This window comes from Hemitrygon akajei, chromosome 11 (genome assembly GCF_048418815.1).
Source record: "Hemitrygon akajei chromosome 11, sHemAka1.3, whole genome shotgun sequence".
In the NCBI taxonomy this organism is placed as follows: domain Eukaryota; kingdom Metazoa; phylum Chordata; class Chondrichthyes; order Myliobatiformes; family Dasyatidae; genus Hemitrygon; species Hemitrygon akajei.
Window position 1 is genome coordinate 170629139 of NC_133134.1, and position 24009 is coordinate 170653147.

Below are 24009 nucleotides of genomic sequence, written 5' to 3' on the forward strand. Positions count from 1 at the left end.
GCTCAATTCTCACCATCATCACACCGACTGACCTCAAAGAACTGAGTGGTGCCAGATGCATGAGCTAGGAGACGATACTTGCACAGCCACTCTACACAACAAACAGAGGACAGAAAGGGCTAGCAGGGGAAGGGGACCCCCCACAACACGCATCCCCATGGACTGAGACGCTCGTCACGTCCCCCAGCCTCTTTGCTGGACATCAAAGTCGAGAGGAAAATGGGACAGACCAGGGATATTCAGCAATAATGAAGAGAACGATTAAAGAACACGATTGATCATTCAAAGATTGAACACAATTGGTCAGGGGGAATGCCCAGGTGGAGTGGGGGGGGAATACCCAGGTGGAGTGGGGGGGAATACCCAGGTGGAGTGGGGGAGAGGAATGCCCAGGTGGAGTGGGGGGGGAATACCCAGGTGGAGTGGGGGGGGAATACCCAGGTGGAGTGGGGGAGAGGAATGCCCAGGTGGAGTGGGGGAGAGGAATGCCCAGGTGGAGTGGGGGGGGAATACCCAGGTGGAGTGGGGGGAGAGGAATGCCCAGGTGGAGTGGGGGGGGAATGCCCAGGTGGAGTGGGGGGGGAATACCCAGGTGGAGTGGGGGGGGAATACCCAGGTGGAGTGGGGGAGAGGAATGCCCAGGTGGAGTGGGGGAGAGGAATGCCCAGGTGGAGTGGGGGGGGAATGCCCAGGTGGAGTGGGGGAGAGGAATGCCCAGGTGGAGTGGGGGGGGAATACCCAGGTGGAGTGGGGGAGAGGAATGCCCAGGTGGAGTGGGGGGAGAGGAATGCCCAGGTGGAGTGGGGGAGAGGAATACCCAGGTGGAGTGGGGGGGGGAATGCCCAGGTGGAGTGGGGGGGGAATACCCAGGTGGAGTGGGGGAGAGGAATGCCCAGGTGGAGTGGGGGGAGGAATGCCCAGGTGGAGTGGGGGAGAGGAATACCCAGGTGGAGTGGGGGAGGGGAATACCCAGGTGGAGTGGGGGGGGAATGCCCAGGTGGAGTGGGGGAGAGGAATGCCCAGGTGGAGTGGGGGGGAATGCCCAGGTGGAGTGGGGGAGAGGAATACCCAGGTGGAGTGGGGGGGGAATACCCAGGTGGAGTGGGGGGGGAATGCCCAGGTGGAGTGGGGGGGAATGCCCAGGTGGAGTGGGGGGGAATGCCCAGGTGGAGTGGGGGAGAGGAATGCCCAGGTGGAGTGGGGGGGAATGCCCAGGTGGAGTGGGGGAGAGGAATACCCAGGTGGAGTGGGGGGGGAATACCCAGGTGGAGTGGGGGAGAGGAATGCCCAGGTGGAGTGGGGGAGAGGAATGCCCAGGTGGAGTGGGGGGGGAATGCCCAGGTGGAGTGGGGGAGAGGAATGCCCAGGTGGAGTGGGGGGGGAATACCCAGGTGGAGTGGGGGAGAGGAATGCCCAGGTGGAGTGGGGGAGAGGAATGCCCAGGTGGAGTGGGGGGGAATGCCCAGGTGGAGTGGGGGAGAGGAATGCCCAGGTGGAGTGGGGGGGAATGCCCAGGTGGAGTGGGGGAGAGGAATACCCAGGTGGAGTGGGGGGGGAATACCCAGGTGGAGTGGGGGGGGAATGCCCAGGTGGAGTGGGGGAGAGGAATGCCCAGGTGGAGTGGGGGGGGAATGCCCAGGTGGAGTGGGGGAGAGGAATGCCCAGGTGGAGTGGGGGGGGAATGCCCAGGTGGAGTGGGGGGGGAATGCCCAGGTGGAGTGGGGGGGGAATGCCCAGGTGGAGTGGGGGGGGAATGCCCAGGTGGAGTGGGGGGGGAATACCCAGGTGGAGTGGGGGGGGAATACCCAGGTGGAGTGGGGGGGGAATGCCCAGGTGGAGTGGGGGAGAGGAATACCCAGGTGGAGTGGGGGGGGAATACCCAGGTGGAGTGGGGGAGAGGAATGCCCAGGTGGAGTGGGGGGGGAATGCCCAGGTGGAGTGGGGGGGGGAATACCCAGGTGGAGTGGGGGAGAGGAATGCCCAGGTGGAGTGGGGGGGGAATACCCAGGTGGAGTGGGGGAGAGGAATGCCCAGGTGGAGTGGGGGAGAGGAATGCCCAGGTGGAGTGGGGGAGAGGAATACCCAGGTGGAGTGGGGGGGGAATACCCAGGTGGAGTGGGGGGGGAATACCCAGGTGGAGTGGGGGAGAGGAATGCCCAGGTGGAGTGGGGGAGAGGAATACCCAGGTGGAGTGGGGGAGAGGAATGCCCAGGTGGAGTGGGGGGGGAATACCCAGGTGGAGTGGGGGGGGAATACCCAGGTGGAGTGGGGGGGGGAATGCCCAGGTGGAGTGGGGGAGAGGAATGCCCAGGTGGAGTGGGGGAGAGGAATACCCAGGTGGAGTGGGGGGGGAATACCCAGGTGGAGTGGGGGAGAGGAATGCCCAGGTGGAGTGGGGGAGAGGAATGCCCAGGTGGAGTGGGGGGGGAATACCCAGGTGGAGTGGGGGGGGGGAATACCCAGGTGGAGTGGGGGGGGAATGCCCAGGTGGAGTGGGGGAGAGGAATACCCAGGTGGAGTGGGGGAGAGGAATGCCCAGGTGGAGTGGGGGGGGAATGCCCAGGTGGAGTGGGGGGGGAATACCCAGGTGGAGTGGGGGGGGAATGCCCAGGTGGAGTGGGGGAGAGGAATGCCCAGGTGGAGTGGGGGGGGAATACCCAGGTGGAGTGGGGGGGGAATACCCAGGTGGAGTGGGGGAGAGGAATGCCCAGGTGGAGTGGGGGAGAGGAATACCCAGGTGGAGTGGGGGGGGAATACCCAGGTGGAGTGGGGGGGGAATGCCCAGGTGGAGTGGGGGGGGAATACCCAGGTGGAGTGGGGGAGAGGAATGCCCAGGTGGAGTGGGGGAGAGGAATACCCAGGTGGAGTGGGGGAGAGGAATGCCCAGGTGGAGTGGGGGGGGAATACCCAGGTGGAGTGGGGGGGGAATGCCCAGGTGGAGTGGGGGGGGAATGCCCAGGTGGAGTGGGGGGGGAATACCCAGGTGGAGTGGGGGGGGAATGCCCAGGTGGAGTGGGGGAGAGGAATGCCCAGGTGGAGTGGGGGAGAGGAATACCCAGGTGGAGTGGGGGGGGAATACCCAGGTGGAGTGGGGGAGAGGAATGCCCAGGTGGAGTGGGGGGGGAATACCCAGGTGGAGTGGGGGAGAGGAATACCCAGGTGGAGTGGGGGAGAGGAATGCCCAGGTGGAGTGGGGGAGAGGAATGCCCAGGTGGAGTGGGGGGGGAATACCCAGGTGGAGTGGGGGGGGGGAATACCCAGGTGGAGTGGGGGGGAATGCCCAGGTGGAGTGGGGGAGAGGAATGCCCAGGTGGAGTGGGGGGGGAATACCCAGGTGGAGTGGGGGAGAGGAATGCCCAGGTGGAGTGGGGGAGAGGAATGCCCAGGTGGAGTGGGGGGGGAATACCCAGGTGGAGTGGGGGGGGGGAATACCCAGGTGGAGTGGGGGGGGAATGCCCAGGTGGAGTGGGGGAGAGGAATGCCCAGGTGGAGTGGGGGGGGAATACCCAGGTGGAGTGGGGGGGGAATACCCAGGTGGAGTGGGGGAGAGGAATGCCCAGGTGGAGTGGGGGGGGAATACCCAGGTGGAGTGGGGGGGGAATACCCAGGTGGAGTGGGGGAGAGGAATGCCCAGGTGGAGTGGGGGGGGAATGCCCAGGTGGAGTGGGGGGGGGAATACCCAGGTGGAGTGGGGGGGGAATACCCAGGTGGAGTGGGGGAGAGGAATGCCCAGGTGGAGTGGGGGAGAGGAATGCCCAGGTGGAGTGGGGGGGGAATACCCAGGTGGAGTGGGGGAGAGGAATACCCAGGTGGAGTGGGGGGGGAATGCCCAGGTGGAGTGGGGGGGGGAATGCCCAGGTGGAGTGGGGGGGGGATGCCCAGGTGGAGGAGGTAATGTCCAGGTGAGGTGCAGGTGGGGGTGAACATCCAGGTGAGGTGCAGGTGGGGGGAACATCCAGGTGAGGTGCAGGTGGGGGTGAACATCCAGGTGAGGTGCAGGTGGGGGGAACATCCAGGTGAGGTGCAGGTGGGGGTGAACATCCAGGTGAGGTGCAGGTTGGGGGGGGGACGTCCAGGTGAGGTGCAGGTGGGGGTGAACATCCAGGTGAGGTGCAGGTGGGGGTGAACATCCAGGTGAGGTGCAGGTTGGGGGGGGGACGTCCAGGTGAGGTGCAGGTGGGGGTGAACATCCAGGTGAGGTGCAGGTGGGGGGGAACATCCAGGTGAGGTGCAGGTGGGGGGGGGAATGTCCAGGTGAGGTGCAGGTGGGGGTGAACATCCAGGTTGGGGGGGGAACATCCAGGTGAGGTGCAGGTGGGGGTGAACGTCCAGGTGAGGTGCAGGTGGGTGTGAATTTTCAGTTGAACAAAAGGTGAAAAAAAAAGGTCAATGATTGAGATATTTTGAGGCCTGGAGTTATCTACAATCACAGAGGACATCAGAAGGACCAGACCATGGGTAATCAGAGATTGGGCCAGTGACAGGGAGATAAAGAACAAAGATGGCCATGTTCACTACCTTTCACCAATACAGAATATTCAAACAGGCTGGAGAAGGATCTCATTCTGTCTCAAGTTTGGTAATGATAATACAGGAGTCACTGTGCCCAGTGTGACTGCAACACACTCTCACAAACGGATTTGGGATAACTAAGTGGACAATCTGTTTGAGATAATTAATGGGTAGTTAGTGAGCAAATAATCAGAAAGAGCCCTCCAACTGATTAAATCTCACCCTCTTTTCTCAAGTCAGAGTCAACAACATTTCTTTGCATCATCATGATTAACAGTTACTGTGATGTGCTCAGGGTGCGAAACATTTTGTATGGACCTAACAGGATTTACACTGTCCTACAAGATACCGGCACACAGATGAAGGGTCTCAGTACCTGAAGGTCAGTCCCGACTTGCTCTTGAGGTTCCGCAGCAGGTCCAGCTGGTTGAGAGGAGGAATCAACCTGTGACGACATGAAAAACAACTTGTATCCCTACAGCGCGTCCAATGTGGCAAAACACCGGAGGGATGTCAGCCATCTATGTTCCTCCCACAGGGAGACAAATCAGAAGACGTTGGTGTACAGCGAGTGACCAAAGGGTGAGTCAGAGAGGAGGTTTCCAAGGAGCATCTGAGAAAAAGGAGGTGAGGCAGAAAGTGGGAGAGGCTTGGGGTTCAAGCAGGGAGTTCCAGAGCTCGTGCCTCAGTAGTTTTTACTTCTGATACAATCAGTGACGCAAATAAAAATTCCCAAAGGTCAGGGATGGAGATAAGGGGTGGACAGAGGGTCTCCTCAGTGGAGACACGTTTTAAAACACAATTCTAAGAGTTAAAATCCTGTTTCCTAACTGGGAGCTGCTGGTGGTTTGGGCAATGGGTTAAGGACTGGGCAGCAGAGGGAGGCCGACACAGAGTAGACTGGAGGAATCAACTTCAGGGGAGCATACGTTGCTTTTAATCAGCGCCCAGGATAGGAGGGCACAGCTGAACCTCCCACACTACCATCTGCCATGTCATCACGTGACACCCAGTATTATCGCTTGGAAATTGCCACAAGTTTAAATCATTGGCTTATAGAGAAATCTAGGACCAAAACCACAAAGTGCCAAACAGTGGGAACAGGTTCACCAATATCCTTTCACTCAGGAATATCTGACCTGCCATGAACTCCCATTGGACAACTCACTCCAGGCTGTCTGACTGATATTCACTGGGTACCAACACCCATGAACTGTGCTGGATTGGAGGATTAATGTACAGGACAGTGTCCCAATAAATCACAGGAACAAAACAAAAGGAATTTGAATTGTTTGAACATTTTTATTCTTGAAGTTATTGAAGCTGGAGATGATCTGGTTGACAGGGTCCAAATGGGTGTGCTAGGTCATGATCAAATCTCTAGGATTACAATCCTTTGGTCTATGAGGAATATGTGGGAATGTGGTAACCCTGTACTTACCACTGTCAGATATTCCTACCAGCCCTTACAGTTGCCTTCAGTTTCTCAAGGGCTCACCATGTACTGTTTAGTTAGAATGGTATCAAATTAGTAATAACACTAACCTGGTTCCCTAAAGCTACCACAGACGGCTGTGGAGGCCAAGTCATTGGATATATTTAAAGCAAAGATTGACAAGTTCATGGCATCAAAGGTTACGGAGAGAAGACAGGAGAATGAGGTTGAGAGGAATAATGAGTCAGCCATGATTGAACAGTGGAGCAGACTCGATGGACCAAATGGCCAAATTCTGCTTCTATTTTTTATGGTCTAAACCTGCCAGGGATTAGGTGTCCTCCTAAACCCTTTGTATAACACAAATTAAGATTACAGATGGTGAGGTCACAACACCAGTGCATCTGTTTCAACCAAAGGTCAGAGGTTTAAGTCGGCATGATTTGGGGTGAGTAGGAAGAATTAAATAATTTCCCCAACAAGAGGCAGACACGCAGTGCAGAGCAATACAGACACACAGTGTACCTACTTGTCCAAGTCCCCAATTCACACACGGATTCGAGCTTTCAATAGGAACACCTGAATGACAACGGCATTGACACTACACTGAGGCGATGGAGCAAAAAGAAACTGGTGTAGAACTGAACTAAAATGGAAGGAAATAAAAGAAATTGGAAATTAAACAACTTAATTAAATGAAATTAGAAAGCCAAATCTGACAATCAAGCGGTGGGTGGGGAAAGGAGACGGTGACACCACACATACCTGTACATTGGAACAGTTAGGGTCTGCTCAAAGCACTGCCAGGTGGCGTGGAGATCAGTCCTGCACAGGCTGGTGGAGTAATAGCGCCATGCGGCCTGTTGAAAACACAAAGCATCAACACAAGATCTGGGGTTGGAGGTCAGCCGCACAGCCCCTTCCAACTCCTGCTTCTCTCTGATCCCTGTTCGCTCCAATGCTCAAAGGTCTACCACCCTCAGCCACTGAACCCCAGCCGATAGGTACAAACCTGCAGGGGAAGAGAGTCCAAGGTTCTCCTCACCCGAGAGGACTCGTTTGAAAACAAAATTCCAAGTGTTTCCTGAGAGCCACTAGAGGTCATGGGGTGGCGGTTCAGGGAATGGACTGGGTGTAGGTTATGGCCTCGGCAGCAGAGTCTTGATGAAGGAGGGAGGTTGACACAGAGTAGACTGCAGGAATCACGACTTCAGGGGGACACACGTTGCTTTTAACCACAGCGTCCAGGGTAGGAGATCACAGCTGAACTGACATCGGTTCCAGCCCCAATCCGGAGCCCAGCCTGACGAACTGGTTCACAAAATCTCCTCCCCTCCCACCCCCACCCATCCACGTATATTCAGGAACAGCAAGCCTTATACTTATGTCAGGAAGACAAGTCACTCCCAGCTGATCTCTGCAAGTCTGGGGCCTGAACTGGGCAATCCAAGGTCAGTCAAAGGGTCTGGGCAGTACGAGTCCACACCAGTCTCAGGGTCTGACCGGGGTGACTTCAGTTCAGTCTCAGGGTCTAATCGATCCAGCCTATTCCCTTTCCCCATGCATGGGCGTGCAGGAGAAGCTTGTGGAACAGCCTCGCTCAGGAAGTGGTGTGGTGCCAACACCGTTCCTCAGCACTGTGGGTAATTCATATTCTTAGCCTGTCACCGGAGAATTCACCCACCCACGTGCCCTTTCACACCGCCCACAGTAACCATCCTGCATTACCTGGATGAGCCCCGCTGCGGGATTCCGTCGTTTTTCGAAATGTTTCTGTCGATGTTGTTCCTGAACCTTCAGGGCAAATCCAGAACCAAGGATCCCCTGGAGGGAAGAAGACAGAAATGTCAAGAAGACCTTCGGGATTTGTTAATGAGATTTCTGATTCAAAATCCCTACCCAGTAAGGGTACTTACTGAGGAGCAACCATGGAGCTTTGGGCAGAGGCAGGATGGTAAATGGAGGGAAAAAGACTGGCAGGGAGTCTGAACAACCTCCCTCCACTCCTATGTGGCTTTCCAGTTTGGCAACCAGCACCAGAACCCATCAACAGACGGCAGAGTCCGAAGACCAACCAGGTCAGTGAACTGGTCATTGTAAATCGTCACCTGATTGGCTTCGGGTTAAACCGGGGTTGTTGAGGATTGCTGGGTAGCGCGGCTGTATCGCTAAAATGAAAATAAAATTTTTAAAAAACACACAGAAGCAGCATGTTATCTGCTTTAACTCTCCCACACAAAGCAGGTCAAGAGACCAGCGAGGGGTGGGGGAGGGGGAGAAATGTCTCTTTGCCACTCCCACCATTCAACAAGATCACTGTCAATTTGATCTTGGCCTCAGCTTCTTTCTGTTCCCAGAGCCCCCAGCTCCCTTAAAGCCTAAATCCAACAATCTCTCTCTTGAACATGGTGACTTCCCCCTCCGACGCTTTTGGGGTTAAGAATTCTAAAGAATCACGGGCCTCTTTGTCTTAAATTGTGGACCCCTCTTACACTGAAACCAGTCTAACTTGTTCTAGATCCCCCTCACTGAGGGAAGCATCCTCTCAGTGCCCACCATCATGATCAAAGACCCCCTTCCATTGGACACAAGATGCAGGAGCATATATCACCAGGCTTAAGGACAGCTTCTATCCCGTTGTTATAAATCTACTGAATGGCCTGGTAAGCCGGACTCTTGACAACCTGCCTCGCAATGGCCTTGCACCTTATTTTCTGCCTGCATTTTCTCTGTAACATTTTATCTTGCACTGTTATTGCTTTACAAAGCAAAACGAGCTTTTCACTGTTCCCTATAATAATAAACCAATTCCATTTTAGATGGACGTGGATAATAGAGATCAGATGTAATTGTTGGAACAGGGAGTTATATCATGAGACAGAAGAGCAGAATTAGGGCTTCTGGCCATCGGGTTTGTTCCACCATTCTATCATGGCTGATTTATTACACTGGAAACAAAGCTGTTGCTTCCTCAATACTTTTGGGTATATTTTATGGATTTTGGACAGGTGATCATGAAAATCACCATGAAATTTCTCTATCGCACACCATTGTTTTGAAATCACCTATATTTGTTATTTCAAATCAGAATAACTGATGCCAAGATTAAAGAAGGCAGTTTTGTGGGTCCACGAATCAAACAGGGCATTAATGACAGGCAATTTGTAGGACTTCTTGTAAGACCAGAAAAAACTGCATGGAAGGCATTCAAGGATGCTGTTGAATATTTTCTTAATAACTACAGAGTACCAAACTACATGCAGCTGGTTAACAACATGCTTCAAGCATTAAGGACCATGAAGTGTAACAAGTAACAGCATTTCATTTAGACTTCTTCCCTGCAAATCTTGGCACTGTCAGTGACGAGCATGGTGAAAGTTTTCACCAGGACATTGTGGTCATGGAGAAATGGTATCAGGGCAACTAGAATCCATTGGTGCTGGCTGATAATTGTTGGACACTTACATGAGAAGCCTCAGACTCTGAGTACAGATGAAAATCATCAACAAAACACTTTTAGCTTAGTTGAACTATTGCAAAGCATCAGTACTGTTGTGCAATTAAATGCTTTATATTAAAAAAAATTTAGTTTCTTGTTTCTCCAAATTCCTACGTGATACGTGGTCTGAAATTCTATTTTGGTTCAGCTTCAAGCAGACTATTAAAACTAAAAGAAAGAATTCTGAGGCACTTCAGTGTCCAATGTTATTCATCTCAACCCCATTCTTCTGTCTTTTCCCATAACCTTTGATCCTTATTAATCAAGAGCTTATCAACCTCTGCTTTAAATATACCAAATGATTTGGCCTTCTATGGCAATGAATTCCACAGATTCACCACCTCTGGCAAAAGAACTTCCTCCTCACCTCTGTCCTAAATGGACGTCCCTCTATTCTGAAGCTGTGCCTGCTGGCCCTAGACTACCCCCACTACAGGATACATCTTCTCCATGTCCACTCTATCTAGATGTTAGGATGGGTTGTTCCAGACTAGGGCCAGAATCTAGCTGATTGTGCATTCCATCTCCCTCACAATGTTCACCACCTACTTACTGCTGGTAGGGCGAAGAAGGAGACTCCAATCAGAGTGAAAGTCGCAGCCAGGAGCCGACCGTTCCAGGTGATGGGAAATTTATCGCCGTATCCGATGGTGGTCAATGTGATCTGTGGAGTCAGATCACATCTCAGTGAGGAGCTGACCATCCGAAACAGAGTCAAACCCTTCACAATCCTGCAATTAGCTGCCCCTGTTAGTCACGGAATTTGGAAGTAGATCCAGGAACTCCAAGAAGAATCCCCTGATTAAGTGTTGGAAACCCCACACCTGGAATATCACCCAGAAATGGGGACAGACAATTGGAAAAAAAATCCAGGAAATTCCCTCGGTGACATTGAATCTATACAAATGTAGTCAGGAAGATGTGATTACCACTCTTTTAGACAAACTCCAAGTGAAAGGGACTCATGGACTGATGAAGCAAGTTGACCAGAACAGATGGTAATGAAATCAAACTGTAACTTTCCTTGTTGCTGACAAGTCATCACGCTATCAGCTGGATGCCCAAGCACGACTATTCATACAGTGGCCTGCTCCACCCTCCTGAGCCCTCTGAAAACCCACACTGGCCAGACTCCCAGAAGCTCCAACAATGCATGCTATCTGTGCCCTCTGGTCAACCCACATGACTGGAGAGGACAAGCTGTGAGACTGACCAGCTCAAGATAAGACAGAAAACTCACCTAAACACTTGCTAATGACTGTTGGATGCTCCACTGGAAATGGGACGGGGTAAAGGGAGCCTCAGAGTCTGACCCTGGGAGTGTGTGATGGGACGGTGTGGAGGGAGCTTCACTCTGTGTCTGACTCCGGGAGTGTGTGATGGGACGGTGTGGAGGGAGCTTCACACTGTGTTTGACCCTGGGGGTGTGTGATGAGATGGTGTGGAGGGATCTTCACTCTGTGCCTGACCCCACAGAGTGTGTGATGAAATGGTGTGGAGGGAGGTTCACCCTGTGTCTGACCCTGGGAGTGTGTGATGAGACAGTGTGGAGGGAATTTCACTCTGTGTCTGACCCTGCGAGTGTGTGATGAGACAGTGTGGAGGGAATTTCACTCTGTGTCTGACTCCAGGAGTGTGTGATGAGACAGTGTGGAGGGAATTTCACTCTGTGTCTGACCCTGCGAGTGTGTGATGAGACAGTGTGGAGGGAATTTCACTCTGTGTCTGACTCCGGGAGTGTGTGATGAGACAGTGTGGAGGGAATTTCACTCTGTGTCTGACCCTGCGAGTGTGTGATGAGACAGTGTGGAGGGAATTTCACTCTGTGTCTGACCCTGCGAGTGTGTGATGAGACAGTGTGGAGGGAATTTCACTCTGTGTCTGACTTCGGGAGTGTGTGATGAGACAGTGTGGAGGGAATTTCACTCTGTGTCTGACCCTGCGAGTGTGTGATGAGACAGTGTGGAGGGAATTTCACTCTGTGTCTGACCCTGCGAGTGTGTGATGAGACAGTGTGGAGGGAATTTCACTCAGTGTCTGACTCTGCGAGTGTGTGATGAGACAGTGTGGAGGGAATTTCACTCAGTGTTGGGACCCTCCAGCTACAAGGAGCAAGTCCACTCACCAACCCCCACCACAGAGCATCAGCATAGGTTGCAAATTCCTTGTTGTCATCTTTCTCAGCAAGGAAGACGAGGAAGGAGGCAAGGATGAGACAGAGGAAGCCGATGTACCAGGCAGTAATCAGCTCCTGAAAGGAGGCAAACACAGTGAATGAGAGAGGACAGAGAGACCAACAGCTGGAGCTAGGAGCACTCCGTGTATGTATTGGAGCTGAGACAGTACATGTCACTTTTTTTTTACAAAATACATCTATTATACATTTAAACTTCTACCGTACTATTATATACCTGCATTACAAACAAAAGTAGACAAATCATGACCAACCCATTCCCACCTCCATTGAGGATGGCATTTATCCCCTACCTTTAACGATGGCACTCAATGATGTCAGAGCACTTCTCTGTTCTTTTTTCCATAGAAGCACACCTGACCCTCTCCCCTGTCAGTACAGACACACCGAGTCTGTGTACCACGTGTGAGGACAGAGATCAGCTGCCAGGAATGCTCACATCAAGGACAGTTCATCATGTCACACCCCTTGGCAGCCAGGGTCAAGGATGAGGACAAGCACGCACTGCCAAACACTGACCAGTGACTGTGGCAGGAGTGGCGGCTTGGGAAGAGCCCTACAGCTCTCCTGTTCAACTCTGACCCAGCACAGGTGGCTGAGGGGGGATCAGACAGAGCCCACTGAAGCAAAGAGTGTCTTCCCCCTCCAGAGTCCCAGCCAAGGAGATAAGTCGACCTCCATCACTACAGCAGCATCACTGGCTTCCCCTCCCATTGCCCTCCGCAGTCCCCACACTTTATCACGAGAGCTCCTGGACAAGGATTCACAGGCTCCAAACCAGACAAGGGTAATGACTACAGCCCCTCCCTCTGTGATAGGGCATACCCACCACCTCCCCACCACAGTTACCTTGCTGTGTGCGTAGACCACAGATCCCAACAGCTTCCAGGTGCCTCCCCGGCGATCCATGCGGATCATGCGTAGGATCTGCAGGAACCTCAGGCTCCTCAGTGCTGAGGTGGCGAAGACGTTGCCCTGAGTGCCGGCCGCGAGCACGGCGATGGAGGCCACCAGAACCATCACATCTGGGCAGCAAGAGCAGAGACCAGAGCGCGTCAGTTCACTAGGGTGCTGCGTGGGTTAGTGCTCTTCCTGAATAAATCGCTGACCAACCCTGAACCCTCACCCTGACCCCACCCACAAGAGCATATGAGATAGGCGCAGAATTAGGCCATTCGGCCCATCGAGTCTGCTTCGCCATTCCATCATGGCTGATTTAATTATCCCCCTCAACTCTATTCTTCTGCCTTCTCCTTGTAATCTTTGACAGCCTGACTAATCAAGAGCCTATGAACCTCCACCGTAAATATACCCAATGACCATTAGGGAACCATGCATCTTTATTCATTCACTTTCCATTACAATCACAATTTTTATTGTTTATGGGATCTTTGGATTATGCCCAGTAACAAATATTTAATGAGATACACCTTTATAGGGAAAGATTCAATAGGTTAGGACTTTATTCCCTAGAACGTAGAAGATTGAGAGGAGATTTGATAGAGGTATACAAAATTATGAGGGGTACAGGAGGGTAAATGCAAGCAAGCTTTTTCCACTGAGTTTGGGTGGGACTAGAACCAGAGGAAAGATGAAATTTTAAGAGGAGCACGAGGGGAAGCTTCTCACTCAGAGGGTTGTGAGAGTGTGGAATGAGCTGCCAGTACAGGTGGTGCATGTGAGCTCGATTTCAATGTATAAGAGAAGTTTGGATAGGTACATGGATGGCTGGTTGATAAGTTTAATGGCTTGGCACAGACTAGATGGGCCGAAGGGCCTGTTTCTGCACTGTAGTGTTCTATGACTCAGTGACCTGTGAACATTGCTCACTTTTGTGTTTAATTCAGTGTATGGAAACTGAATTTTCTTTAAAACCAGGTTGCAATTAAAGAGTTATATTTCTAATGAAATGCAAGATTCTCCCAAATATTTAGGAACATTTACATTTAACAGGATTATACATAATTCTTGAGTGTCTGTTTTATATAAACAGAGATTTTCACACCCTCATTCTGGCATTGACTTTGACAATCCACAGTCCTGACAGCAACCCTACGCTCTTACTGACCCCTCACCCTCAATGACATTGAGTGTCCACAGTCCTGACGACAACCCTACACTCTTACTGACCCCTCACCCTCAATGACATTGAGTGTCCACAGTCCTGACGACAACCCTACGCTCTTACTGACCCCCCACCCTCAATGACATTGACTCTTGAGTGTCCACAGTCCTGACGACAACCCTACACTCTTACTGACCCCTCACCCTCAATGACATTGACTCTGAGTGTCCACAGTCCTGACGACAACCCTACACTCTTACTGACCCCTCACCCTCAATGACATTGAGTGTCCACAGTCCTGACGACAACCCTACGCTCTTACTGACCCCCCACCCTCAATGACATTGACTCTTGAGTGTCCACAGTCCTGACGACAACCCTACACTCTTACTGACCCCTCACCCTCAATGACATTGAGTGTCCACAGTCCTGACGACAACCCTACACTCTTACTGACCCCTCACCCTCAATGACATTGACTCTGAGTGTCCACAGTCCTGACGACAACCCTACACTCTTACTGACCCCTCACCCTCAATGACATTGACTCTGAGTGTCCACAGTCCTGACGACAACCCTACACTCTTACTGACCCCTCACCCTCAATGACATTGAGTGTCCACAGTCCTGACGACAACCCTATGTTCTTACTGACCCCCCACCCTCAATGACATTGACTCTTGAGTGTCCACAGTCCTGACGACAACCCTACACTCTTACTGACCCCTCACCCTCAATGACATTGACTCTGAGTGTCCACAGTCCTGTCGACAACTCTACGCTCTTACTGACCCCTCACCCTCAATGCAATTGACTCTTGAGTGTCCACAGTCCTGACGACAACCCTACACTCTTACTGACCCCTCACCCTCAATGACATTGAGTGTCCACAGTCCTGACGACAACCCTACACTCTTACTGACCCCTCACCCTCAATGACATTGAGTGTCCACAGTCCTGACGACAACCCTACACTCTTACTGACCCCTCACCCTTATCACACACACTGACCCTGACCAAACCCAACCCCTTAAGCTCACCTTGACTCGGACCTCTTGTTCTGACTACGACCCCACACCTTTACCCCAGCAAAAACCCCCAGACCATTTACAGACTGTCTATAATTGGGCACTGCTGAAGGAGGGACAGGCTTCTCCTGGGGCAGGAATGGTTGGTCAGAGGGGATGGGTTGATTTTCACACTAGAGAAAACATCCTCTCCACATCCACTCTATCTAGGCCTTTCAATATTCAGTAGGTTTCAATTAGATTCCCCCCCCCCCCCCCCAATTCTTCTAAACTGCAGTGAGTACAGAAACAACAGCATCAGACACTCTTCACGTGTATTAACATCCGTTCACTCCTGGAAGCATTCTTGTGAACCTCCTCTGGACACTCTAAATGGCAGCACATCTTTTCGTACATTAGGGGCCCAAATCTGCTCACAATACCCCAATGGCTTATAAAGCCTCAGCATTACACACTTGCTTTTAAATTCTAGTCCTTTCACAATGAATGCTAACATTGCATTTGTCTTCCTTACTACTGACTCAACTGGCAACCCTGTACCTCCCACATGTCTGGACCCAATCAGAGGGGACATCACCCTCAGCTCCACCCGCCCATCATGGACTGAAATGCCCAGAGCTATTTAACCAGGTGCTAGGGTTAGAGATGACTCTGATCATGTCCACAGCATTCTTAAGGGGAAGGACGTCACGGTCCACATGGGCAGGAAGGGTAACAAGGTCCTGCAGAGTGAGTTCAGGGAGTTAGGTGAGAAGATAAATGCAAAGACTACCAAGGTGGTGATCTCAGGGTTGCCACTCATGCCACGTGCTAGTGAGGCCAGAGAGAGGAAGTTAATGCAGTTTAACATGTGGCTAAGGAAATGGCATACATGGGTGGGCGTCAGATTTTTGAATTACAGGGAAAGGTTCAATAGGTTAGGACCTTATTCTCTGTGACATAGAAGACTGAGAGGAGATTTGAAGAAAGTATACAAAATTATGAGGGGTATAGATAGCGTAAATGTAAGCAGGCACTTTCCTTTGAGGCCAGGTAAGAGGTCATGGGCTAAGCATGAAAGGTGAAAACTTTAAGGGGATCGTGAGAGGGAGCTTACTCACTCAGAGAGTGATGCAAGTGTGGAATGAACTGACAGCAGAAGTGGTGGATATGGAATCAATGGCAACATTTAAGAGAAGTTTGCATAAGTACATGGATGGGAGGGATTTGGAGGGCTATAGTCCAGATACGGGTAGATGATAGTAGGTGGCAAAATAAGCTGCCGTGAACTAGATGGGCTGAAGGGACTGTTTTTCTGACACTAAGTGTGGTTTTATATCTGGGATCAATGTTGTGCCTATCGGGTGGCTGTGGATGCACCATTCACCAGGGCAGCCAGGGAAATGAGCCGGGGTCACCCTGTGCCCAGAGGAGAAAAGGGGGGCAGTGGGGGGCACTCCCTCACCGATCACACAGAACGGCTTCCTTGCGAATTTCAGCCGGCCTCTCCATCCTCTGTATCGACAGCAACATCCTGCAGACCAGACCCGCACCAGGTACTCCACACCGAACACCACAATCGTGACAATCTCCTGCAGGTGGAGGACAATAGGGGAAAGGGAGAGGAGGTGGTAGGGGAGGGGGAGGAGGGGGGTGGGAAGGGGGTAAGAGGATAGCAGAGAGGGGTGGTGGGAGGGAGGGGATAACAGAGAGGGGGAGGAGGGAAGGGGGTGGGGGAGAGGGGGTGGGAAGAGAGGGGTGAAATAACACAACCCACACCACACCCAAACCCCAACCCCAGCTTTACTCTTCATCCCCTCACTGGAGAATAGGGATGGGCAGACTTTCACCCCTCCCTCAGGACCACACATCCCAAATGTGACATTCCCTCTGTACCACCCCCTTTTTTTTAAACAAAACTTAAAAGTTTGTTGACATCACATATACACAAGGTACGGACATTCAATATTTACAAGATAATAAGTATACTCAGATAAAAATACAGTTACTACTATCTGTAAAATAGTCAATACCCCAGCGGGAGGGCCCACTGCTTCCGGAAGTCCCCCAGTACGTCTCCCTCGCCAAGGACAGCCGGGCAGGAAAAGGGGCAGGCAGTCGGCCCGGGCAGTGGCTTCCACTTTTCGCTGCCTAGACCCAGGAATGGCCATTTTGGCCAGGCCCAGGAGCAAGCCCACCAGGAAATCCTCCTTACACCCTGAGCCCTTTGGTATTGCCCCTCTCACAGTGTGACCCTCTCTTGGTACTGCTGCCTCAGAGTGTGACCCTCTCTCAGTAATGCCCCTCCTATAGTGTGACCTTCTCTTGGTTCTGCCCCTGCCCCGCCCCCACAGCATTGCACAAGTGTTGGCAGTCATGATCTCTGCTCCACACTTCCCACGTGGAGCCGCAGTTGGACAGAACTTGAAAAAGATTTGAAGCCAAAATTGAATTGAAGAGCAGATGTGCTGGGTGACCCGAATCATTGCTGAAAAATTCAGTACAATCCAACAATGAAAATTCTGAAACCTCTTCCACCAATATAGGAGAGCTAGCTGTGACCAATAACTCTAAAATGACTGATACAGTATCTCCATTTTCCTCATGCAATATTTTTAAAGTTCATGCACGCAGTTTATGTGGAGTCGGTTGCCATGGATGGGAGAGTGCCTCCAGCTGAGGGTGATTTGATCACAGTGTTTATTCCACATACTAAACAGCAGGAACAGCATGCAATAGACAGAGTCTCACACAACAAATAAACCAGGTCAAAGTATTGCATTCCCAATTATAGGGAGTCTCACAGAGGGAACCTTATCGAGGTGGGCATGGACAGGGGAGATAGCCACAGACATTTGAGGGTAGAGCAAGAGGACATTGTTTTAAGATGAGTTGGGAAAGATATAAAGGAGTCTAAGACCACACAGAGTATTGTGTTCACCTCTTTATTTGAAGGTTGTGGAAGCTTAGAGAAGGCGCAGAGATTTACCAAGATACTGCCTGGACGAGAGCATGTCGTTTGAGGATCGGTTGAGTGAGCTTGGGCTTTGCCCTTTGGAGTGAAGGAAGAGGAGAAGTGAGTTGATAGAGGTGCACAAGATGAGAAGAGGCATCGGGAAAGTGGAAGCTATAGACCTTTTTCTCTGGGTGGAAATAGCTAATACCAGGGAGTATAATTTAAGATTATTGGTGGAAAATGTAGGAGGGATGTCAGAGGTTGATTTATTTTTTAATTTTTAGATAGTGGTGGTTGTACGGGTGACAGAGATGGTAGTAAAGGCCAATACATCAGGAATATATTTCAGAGACTCTTGGAAAGGCATGTCAATGCAAGAAAAATGGATGCTATGTGGGAGGGAAGTGAGATTGATCTTAGAACAGGTTAAAAGGTCAGAACAACATGATGACCCAAAGGGCCTGACTATTCAATGCTCTGTTTGGCATGGACTCAGGTGGCTGAAAGGATTGTTTCCACACTGGATCTCTCTGTGACTGGGGGGATTGTTTCTATATTGGACCTCTCTGTGACGTCAGAGGGGGGGAATTGCTTCTACACGGATTGTTTCCACACCTGATCTCTCTGTGACTGGGGGGAATGGTTTGTAAGTACAACTGCCTATGATGGAGTGATGGGACCTGAGGGTGTTCGAGCCCATGAATGAAGGAGAAACTACTCCAGAGCTGGAGGGCATTACAGACCAGGGATGGTTGGGCAGGGAGTTAATGATGATACGGAATTGTCAGTGGAATGGAAGTCTCAGTGGATCAGTATGTTTAGGGTAATGAATCTGTTGTAGATCAGCTCAAGTCTACAAAGTGTACTATAAGAGGTCTCAGACAATGTTGACTAAGCAACCCTGGCAGCGAAGGCATGATTTCATCCATCCTTGACCAGTACCCTGGGCAGATTGTCCCTAACTGACTCGGTGAGTGTGGGCAAGGGTCAGGCCTGTGGATGTGGAGGAGATCAGGGAGGTGGACCCGGAAAAATGCTTTTTGCTCGTCACTGCATCTGCTGATGTCCTCTTAACATCTGAAGACGGCGTGTGCTCTGGTTGCACACAGCCCAGGTGGCAGGGACTCACCAGAATATAGAGTGCTCCTTCAGAACCTTTCTCGTATTCCTTGATGGTGGAGAATACAGACAGAACCAGGCAGGAGAAGACGAGTAAAAAACTGCAAAACAAGCAAAAGTTTATAATTAACCCTTTGCGAGAAAAGCACCACACACAGGCTGGAAGCCAAGGGCGAAAACTACTCAGAATTAACAGCTTTTCTTCTGAATCTTCTGAAGGCTGACTGTTTTTGTGTCACTCTGGGATTGACCATCACTGGGACTCCCACTGCCAAGAACAAAATAAAATGTCTGGGCCCATGCAGTCTTACAACTCAACCACACTAAATTTTGCTTGTGCACAAGGCGAACAGCGTGGCCCCGTCACCCACACCGTTCTGACATCTGAACAGAAAACTGCTATTTTTATACAGAATTGGCCTATCAGTTGCAGATATTAACCATTTGTTAAAATATGTATGTTTGAATTCCTCTGCTATTAAAAGTCAATAGAAACTACAAATGGATGGTCTTTTGACGTTAGTAAAGCAATTGTCCATTAGTTGGCGTGTGCGCCTTGGATTGCTATTTTTTGCTTTGCAAAGGGAAGCTAAGCTGTCTGCAGTCTATCCTTGCCCAGATATCATGTTAACCCTTGCCTTACTGCTACTTGTGCACCACCTCAGCAAACCCAATCGGCATATACAGTACAGAAACACAAGTCTGTGCTAAACATCAACCTCCCATTTACATCAACCCACTTTATTCTCCCCAACTTCCAACTCCCCCTGTTTCCACCACTTACACACACACACACACGACAATTTGCAGTGGACAATTAACCTACTGGCTTGCACATCTTTGGTCTGTGGGAGGAACCCAGAATATCCGGGGAAGATCACGCGGTCACAGGGAGAACGTGCAAGCTTCGCACAATGTCCAAACCCAAGTTCCTGGAGATGTGATGCCCCAGCACATCCCACTGCACCACAGTGCCATCTCTCCAGTGACAATCCCATTTTGAATTTCCTTCCTTGGGAACCACTCCATGGCCTCAATGCGCACTCTCCATGACCTCTTCCAGACCTACAACCCTCCCATTACTCCCTCCTCTAATCCCAGCCTCTTGCAGATCTCCACAACTTCATGTCTCACCACTAATGGCCATGCCTTCAAATGATTTTGCCCTAAGCTCTGGATTTCACTCCCTAAACTTTGCCACTAGCCTTTAAGATGCTCCTTAAAAAAAACACTTTTTAAAATCAAGGCTTTGGTCATTTGACACTAAATTTCTTTATGTCAGTATCTAAGTTTATTTAATAAAGTCCTTGCAAAGTCCCTGGGATGGTCAATGCAGCACTCCACTGATAGGGGGTTGGTTTTTGAACTAATCCTGGCAACAGGAGATCATGAATTAGCCATTGCCTCAGACTGAGAAAACACTGGACAGTGGAACAAGGTCTAGGGTCTAGTGCATATATGTCAAACTCAAGACCCGCGGGCCAAATCCGGCCCGCGGTGGAATTATCTTTGGCCCGCGAGATAATATCTAATTACTATTAAAGCTGGCCCCAGTAATCGAAGCGCCTATGGCATATGATATAGCTAATGCTGAGTTTATTCAGGTACCAGGTTTTCAGGGTTTTTAGTGTTTATTCGGCAGTCTTGCTCGGCAGTCTTCTTCATAAGAAACGGAATTTGTAAAGTGAAACACTTTGTAGTTATAGCAGAGACTGAGACACATGAGAGCAGGCTGAAAAAACGGAGGCAATGAAAGCTGCGTTCGCACGCGTCCGACTGATCCAGCCCGCATGAAGCTGCATTTTGCTCAATCCGGCCCGTGACCTAAAATGAGTTTGACACCCCTGGTCTAGTGGAAGATTGTGCAAAAGGAAAATATGATCAAAATATTGCCTGCGCTCTCACCCACTTGCTCCCGAATTCACAATTCCACGATTTTCTCCCCATATCCCTCAGTCGCACTCACCCATCCTTCTCCCTCCATCCCTTTCTAACCTCCAGCAATCCAATGACATTTAGACAAAGGTCCTTGATGACTTTATACATCCCTCTAAGGCCATCATCATTCACTTATGTTCCAATGAACATAGACCTAACCTCTCCCTATAACTCAGGCTCGAGTCCTGGTAACATCCTCAAAATAGGCTGCAGAGGTTTGTAAATTCAACCAGCTCCATCACGGGCTCAACCCTCCCCACCATCAAGAACATCTTCAAAAAGCAATGCCTCAGAAAGGCAACATTCATCCTGCAGGACCCTTATCACCAGGACATGGCCTTGTCTCATTCCCACTGTCACACAGGAAGTACAAGAGCCCGAACAAGCTTCTTCCCCTCTGCCACCAGATTTCTTAACAGTCCATAAATACGACCTCACTATTCCTCTCTCCATTTACTGATTGTAAGCTTTAGTCATTTTATAATGTCTTTCACTATACTGCTGCCATAAAGCAACTAATTTCACAATATATATTAGTAATAAATGTAACACCTTATGAATTGATCTGTATGGAGAGCATGCAAAACAAAGTTTTTCACTGTACCTCAGTACTTAAGATAATAATAAACTAATTATTTCACATTTCAATCTAACAGCAACCACACAGAGGGTGTCTGAAAAACACAAAGAAAGGTTACTTGGACAAAGAAATAAACTAAACCAAACATTGGTGTGGATAGTGTAGAAAACCAGCAAGGGATACAGCAGAATATAGATCAGATTCAGATATGGGCAGAGAAATGGCAGATGGAGTTTAACCCAGCCTAATGTAAAGGGTTGTACTTTGGTCCAATACCAGAGAGCATGGTGAGAGGGAATCATTTTAAAGGAGATGTGTGGGATGAGTTTATTTTACACAGCGAGTGGAGAGTTGCTGAAATGCACAGCAGCTGGTAGCTGATACATTAGGCACTTATAAGAGACATTTTGATAGGCCCGTGAATGTGAGGAAAGTGAAGGGATATGGACATTGGGTAGGCAAAAGGGATTAGTTTAGGCAGCCATTTGATAACACTGTGGGCTTTCCTGTGCAGTACTGTTCTATGCTCTGAACTCCTCACTGCTGAATAAAATAAAATGCTAAGGCATTACAGGAAAGATACTGGCATGGATAGAGGAATGGCTGACAGGCAAGAGGCAGCAAGTGGGAACAAAAGGGGCCTTTTCAGTTTGGCTGCCGCTGACTAGTGGTGTTCCTTGTGGGTCAGTATTGGGACTACTTTTCACATTGTTTGTCAGTGATTTGGATAATGGAATTGATGGTTTTGTGGCAAAGTTTGCGGATGATATGAAGACAGGTGGAGGGGTAGGTAGTGCCAAGAAAGCAATGTGATTGCAGAAGGACTTAGACAAATTGAAAGAATGGGCAGAAAAGTGGCAGATGGCAGTGTTGGGAAATGTATGATAATGCATTTTGGTAAAAGGAGCAATAGTGCAGACTATTATCTAAATGGGGAGAAGGTTCAAACATCAGTGGTGCATGGTAACTTAGGAGTCCTCGTGCAAGACTCTCATAAGGTTAATTTACAGGCTGAGTCTGTGGTAAAGAAGGCAAATGCAATGCTGGCATTTATTTTAAGGAGAATACAATATAAAAGCAAGGACACAATGCTGAGCCTTTATAAAACACTAGTCAGACCGTACTTGGTGTATTGTCAACAGTTATGGGCCCCATATCTCAGAAAGGATGTGCTGTCATTGGAGTGAGTCCTAAGGCAAGGATGATTCCAGGGATGAAGGGGGTAACATATGAGGAGCGTTTGACAGCTCTGGGCCTGTACTCACTGGAATTCAGAAGAATGCAGGGGGATCTCATTGAAACCTACTGAATGTTGAAAGGACGAGATAGGGTGGATGTGGAAAGGATGTTTCCTATGGTGGGGGTATTCAGAACTAGAGGGCACAGCCTCAAAATTCAGGGGCAGCCCTTTAGAACAGAGGTAAGGAGGAATATTTTAGCCAGAGAGTAATAAATCTGGGGAATGCTCTGCCACAGATAACGGGGGATGCCAAGTCCGTGCATATATTTAAGGCAGAAGTTGATAGTTTCCTGATCGGTCAGGCATCAAAGGATATGGCGAGAAGGCAGGTGTGTGGGGTTGAGTGGGATCCGGGATCAGCCATGATGGAATGACAGAGTACACTTGATGGGCTGAATACCCTAATTCTGACCCTATGTCTTATGAACCAGTACATGGAAGCTGTTGAAATCACAAAGATTTCAAAGGTGACCTTGGCACAGAAGTTTCTTCTGTTGGTTAACCTGACTCCAGTGACCTGTAACACTAACAGTGCTGCACAGCTCCCTATAGATTAGACATCTGTGACCGAAAGGCTTGAATTATCAGTGCTGATGGAGCTGTCGATAGAGGTACCAAAATGAGATGGTTTCATTTATATTTAAAGCGAAACAATATCTTGGTTGCAGAATCTATTCCTCATTAAATATTCATCTCATTCCTCCTATTTCTTTTGTAACGTGGCTTCCTCAAGTTCTGCAGTGAACGTGCTCGACAATAATTGCATACTTCCACTCGCTGACACATCATCCTCAACATTACCAGACAACAGGCTCGCTGGTAGGGTCACAAGAAACATCACAATCAGGCAACTAAATTTACATGGCTGTGTCCAAGTCAATGCTAAGCATTCGCTCAGAAAAAGGGTCACCTGCCCAAAACACTGGGTAGATTCTCTTTCCACAGATGCTGCTTGATTGGCTGAGACTTTTCCAGCATTTCTATCACTGCTACAAAATATTCATGTAGCACTGGGTTGATGTGCAGTGACAGGACAGTGCGGGGGTGGGCTTCATTCTGTGTCTGAGCCCAGGAGTGTGTGATGGGATGGTGGAGGGAGCTTCATTCTGTGTCTGAGCCCAGGAGTGTGTGATGGGATGGTGGAGGGAGCTTCACTCTGTGTCTAATCTCATCCTGGGAGTGTATGATAGGATGGTGTAGAGGGAGCTTCACTGTATCTGACCCTGGTAGTGTTAGATAGGACAGTGTGGAGAGAACTTCATTCTGTGTCTAGAGTATTTTTTCCATTAATTTCAGTTGTCTTTATTTACAATTATTTTTAATTTATGGCTGCAGTGAAACCCCTCCCCCAACCCGACTGACACACATATACACACACACTCACTCACTCTCTGGGACTCCACTTTGACATCCCCTCCTCTCTCCCCACTGCCTGGGACCCAGCTCTAATGATCCATCTGCCCA

The 24009-nt window shown here is 50.0% G+C and overlaps 1 protein-coding gene across 6 annotated transcripts in view; it reads right to left on the minus strand.

The window, feature by feature from the left end:
- Positions 1 to 24009, minus strand: part of LOC140736280 (potassium voltage-gated channel subfamily KQT member 2-like) — a 136807-nt gene that overhangs the window by 42598 nt on the left and 70200 nt on the right. For 5 of the 6 annotated variants that reach the window (XM_073062237.1, XM_073062239.1, XM_073062236.1 and 2 more), the window contains exons 2-9: positions 18798 to 18888; positions 16178 to 16304; positions 12490 to 12665; positions 11572 to 11697; positions 10000 to 10110; positions 7676 to 7771; positions 6713 to 6807; positions 4889 to 4957 (exon numbers count right to left, since the gene is read on the minus strand). In XM_073062237.1, coding sequence (XP_072918338.1) covers positions 4889 to 4957; positions 6713 to 6807; positions 7676 to 7771; positions 10000 to 10110; positions 11572 to 11697; positions 12490 to 12665; positions 16178 to 16304; positions 18798 to 18888 — 891 coding nt within the window. Of the gene's footprint in view, positions 1 to 4888; positions 4958 to 6476; positions 6594 to 6712; positions 6808 to 7675; positions 7772 to 9999; positions 10111 to 11571; positions 11698 to 12489; positions 12666 to 16177; positions 16305 to 18797; positions 18889 to 24009 lie in introns of those variants that run through there. The other variant, XM_073062240.1, reaches the window with a different exon arrangement.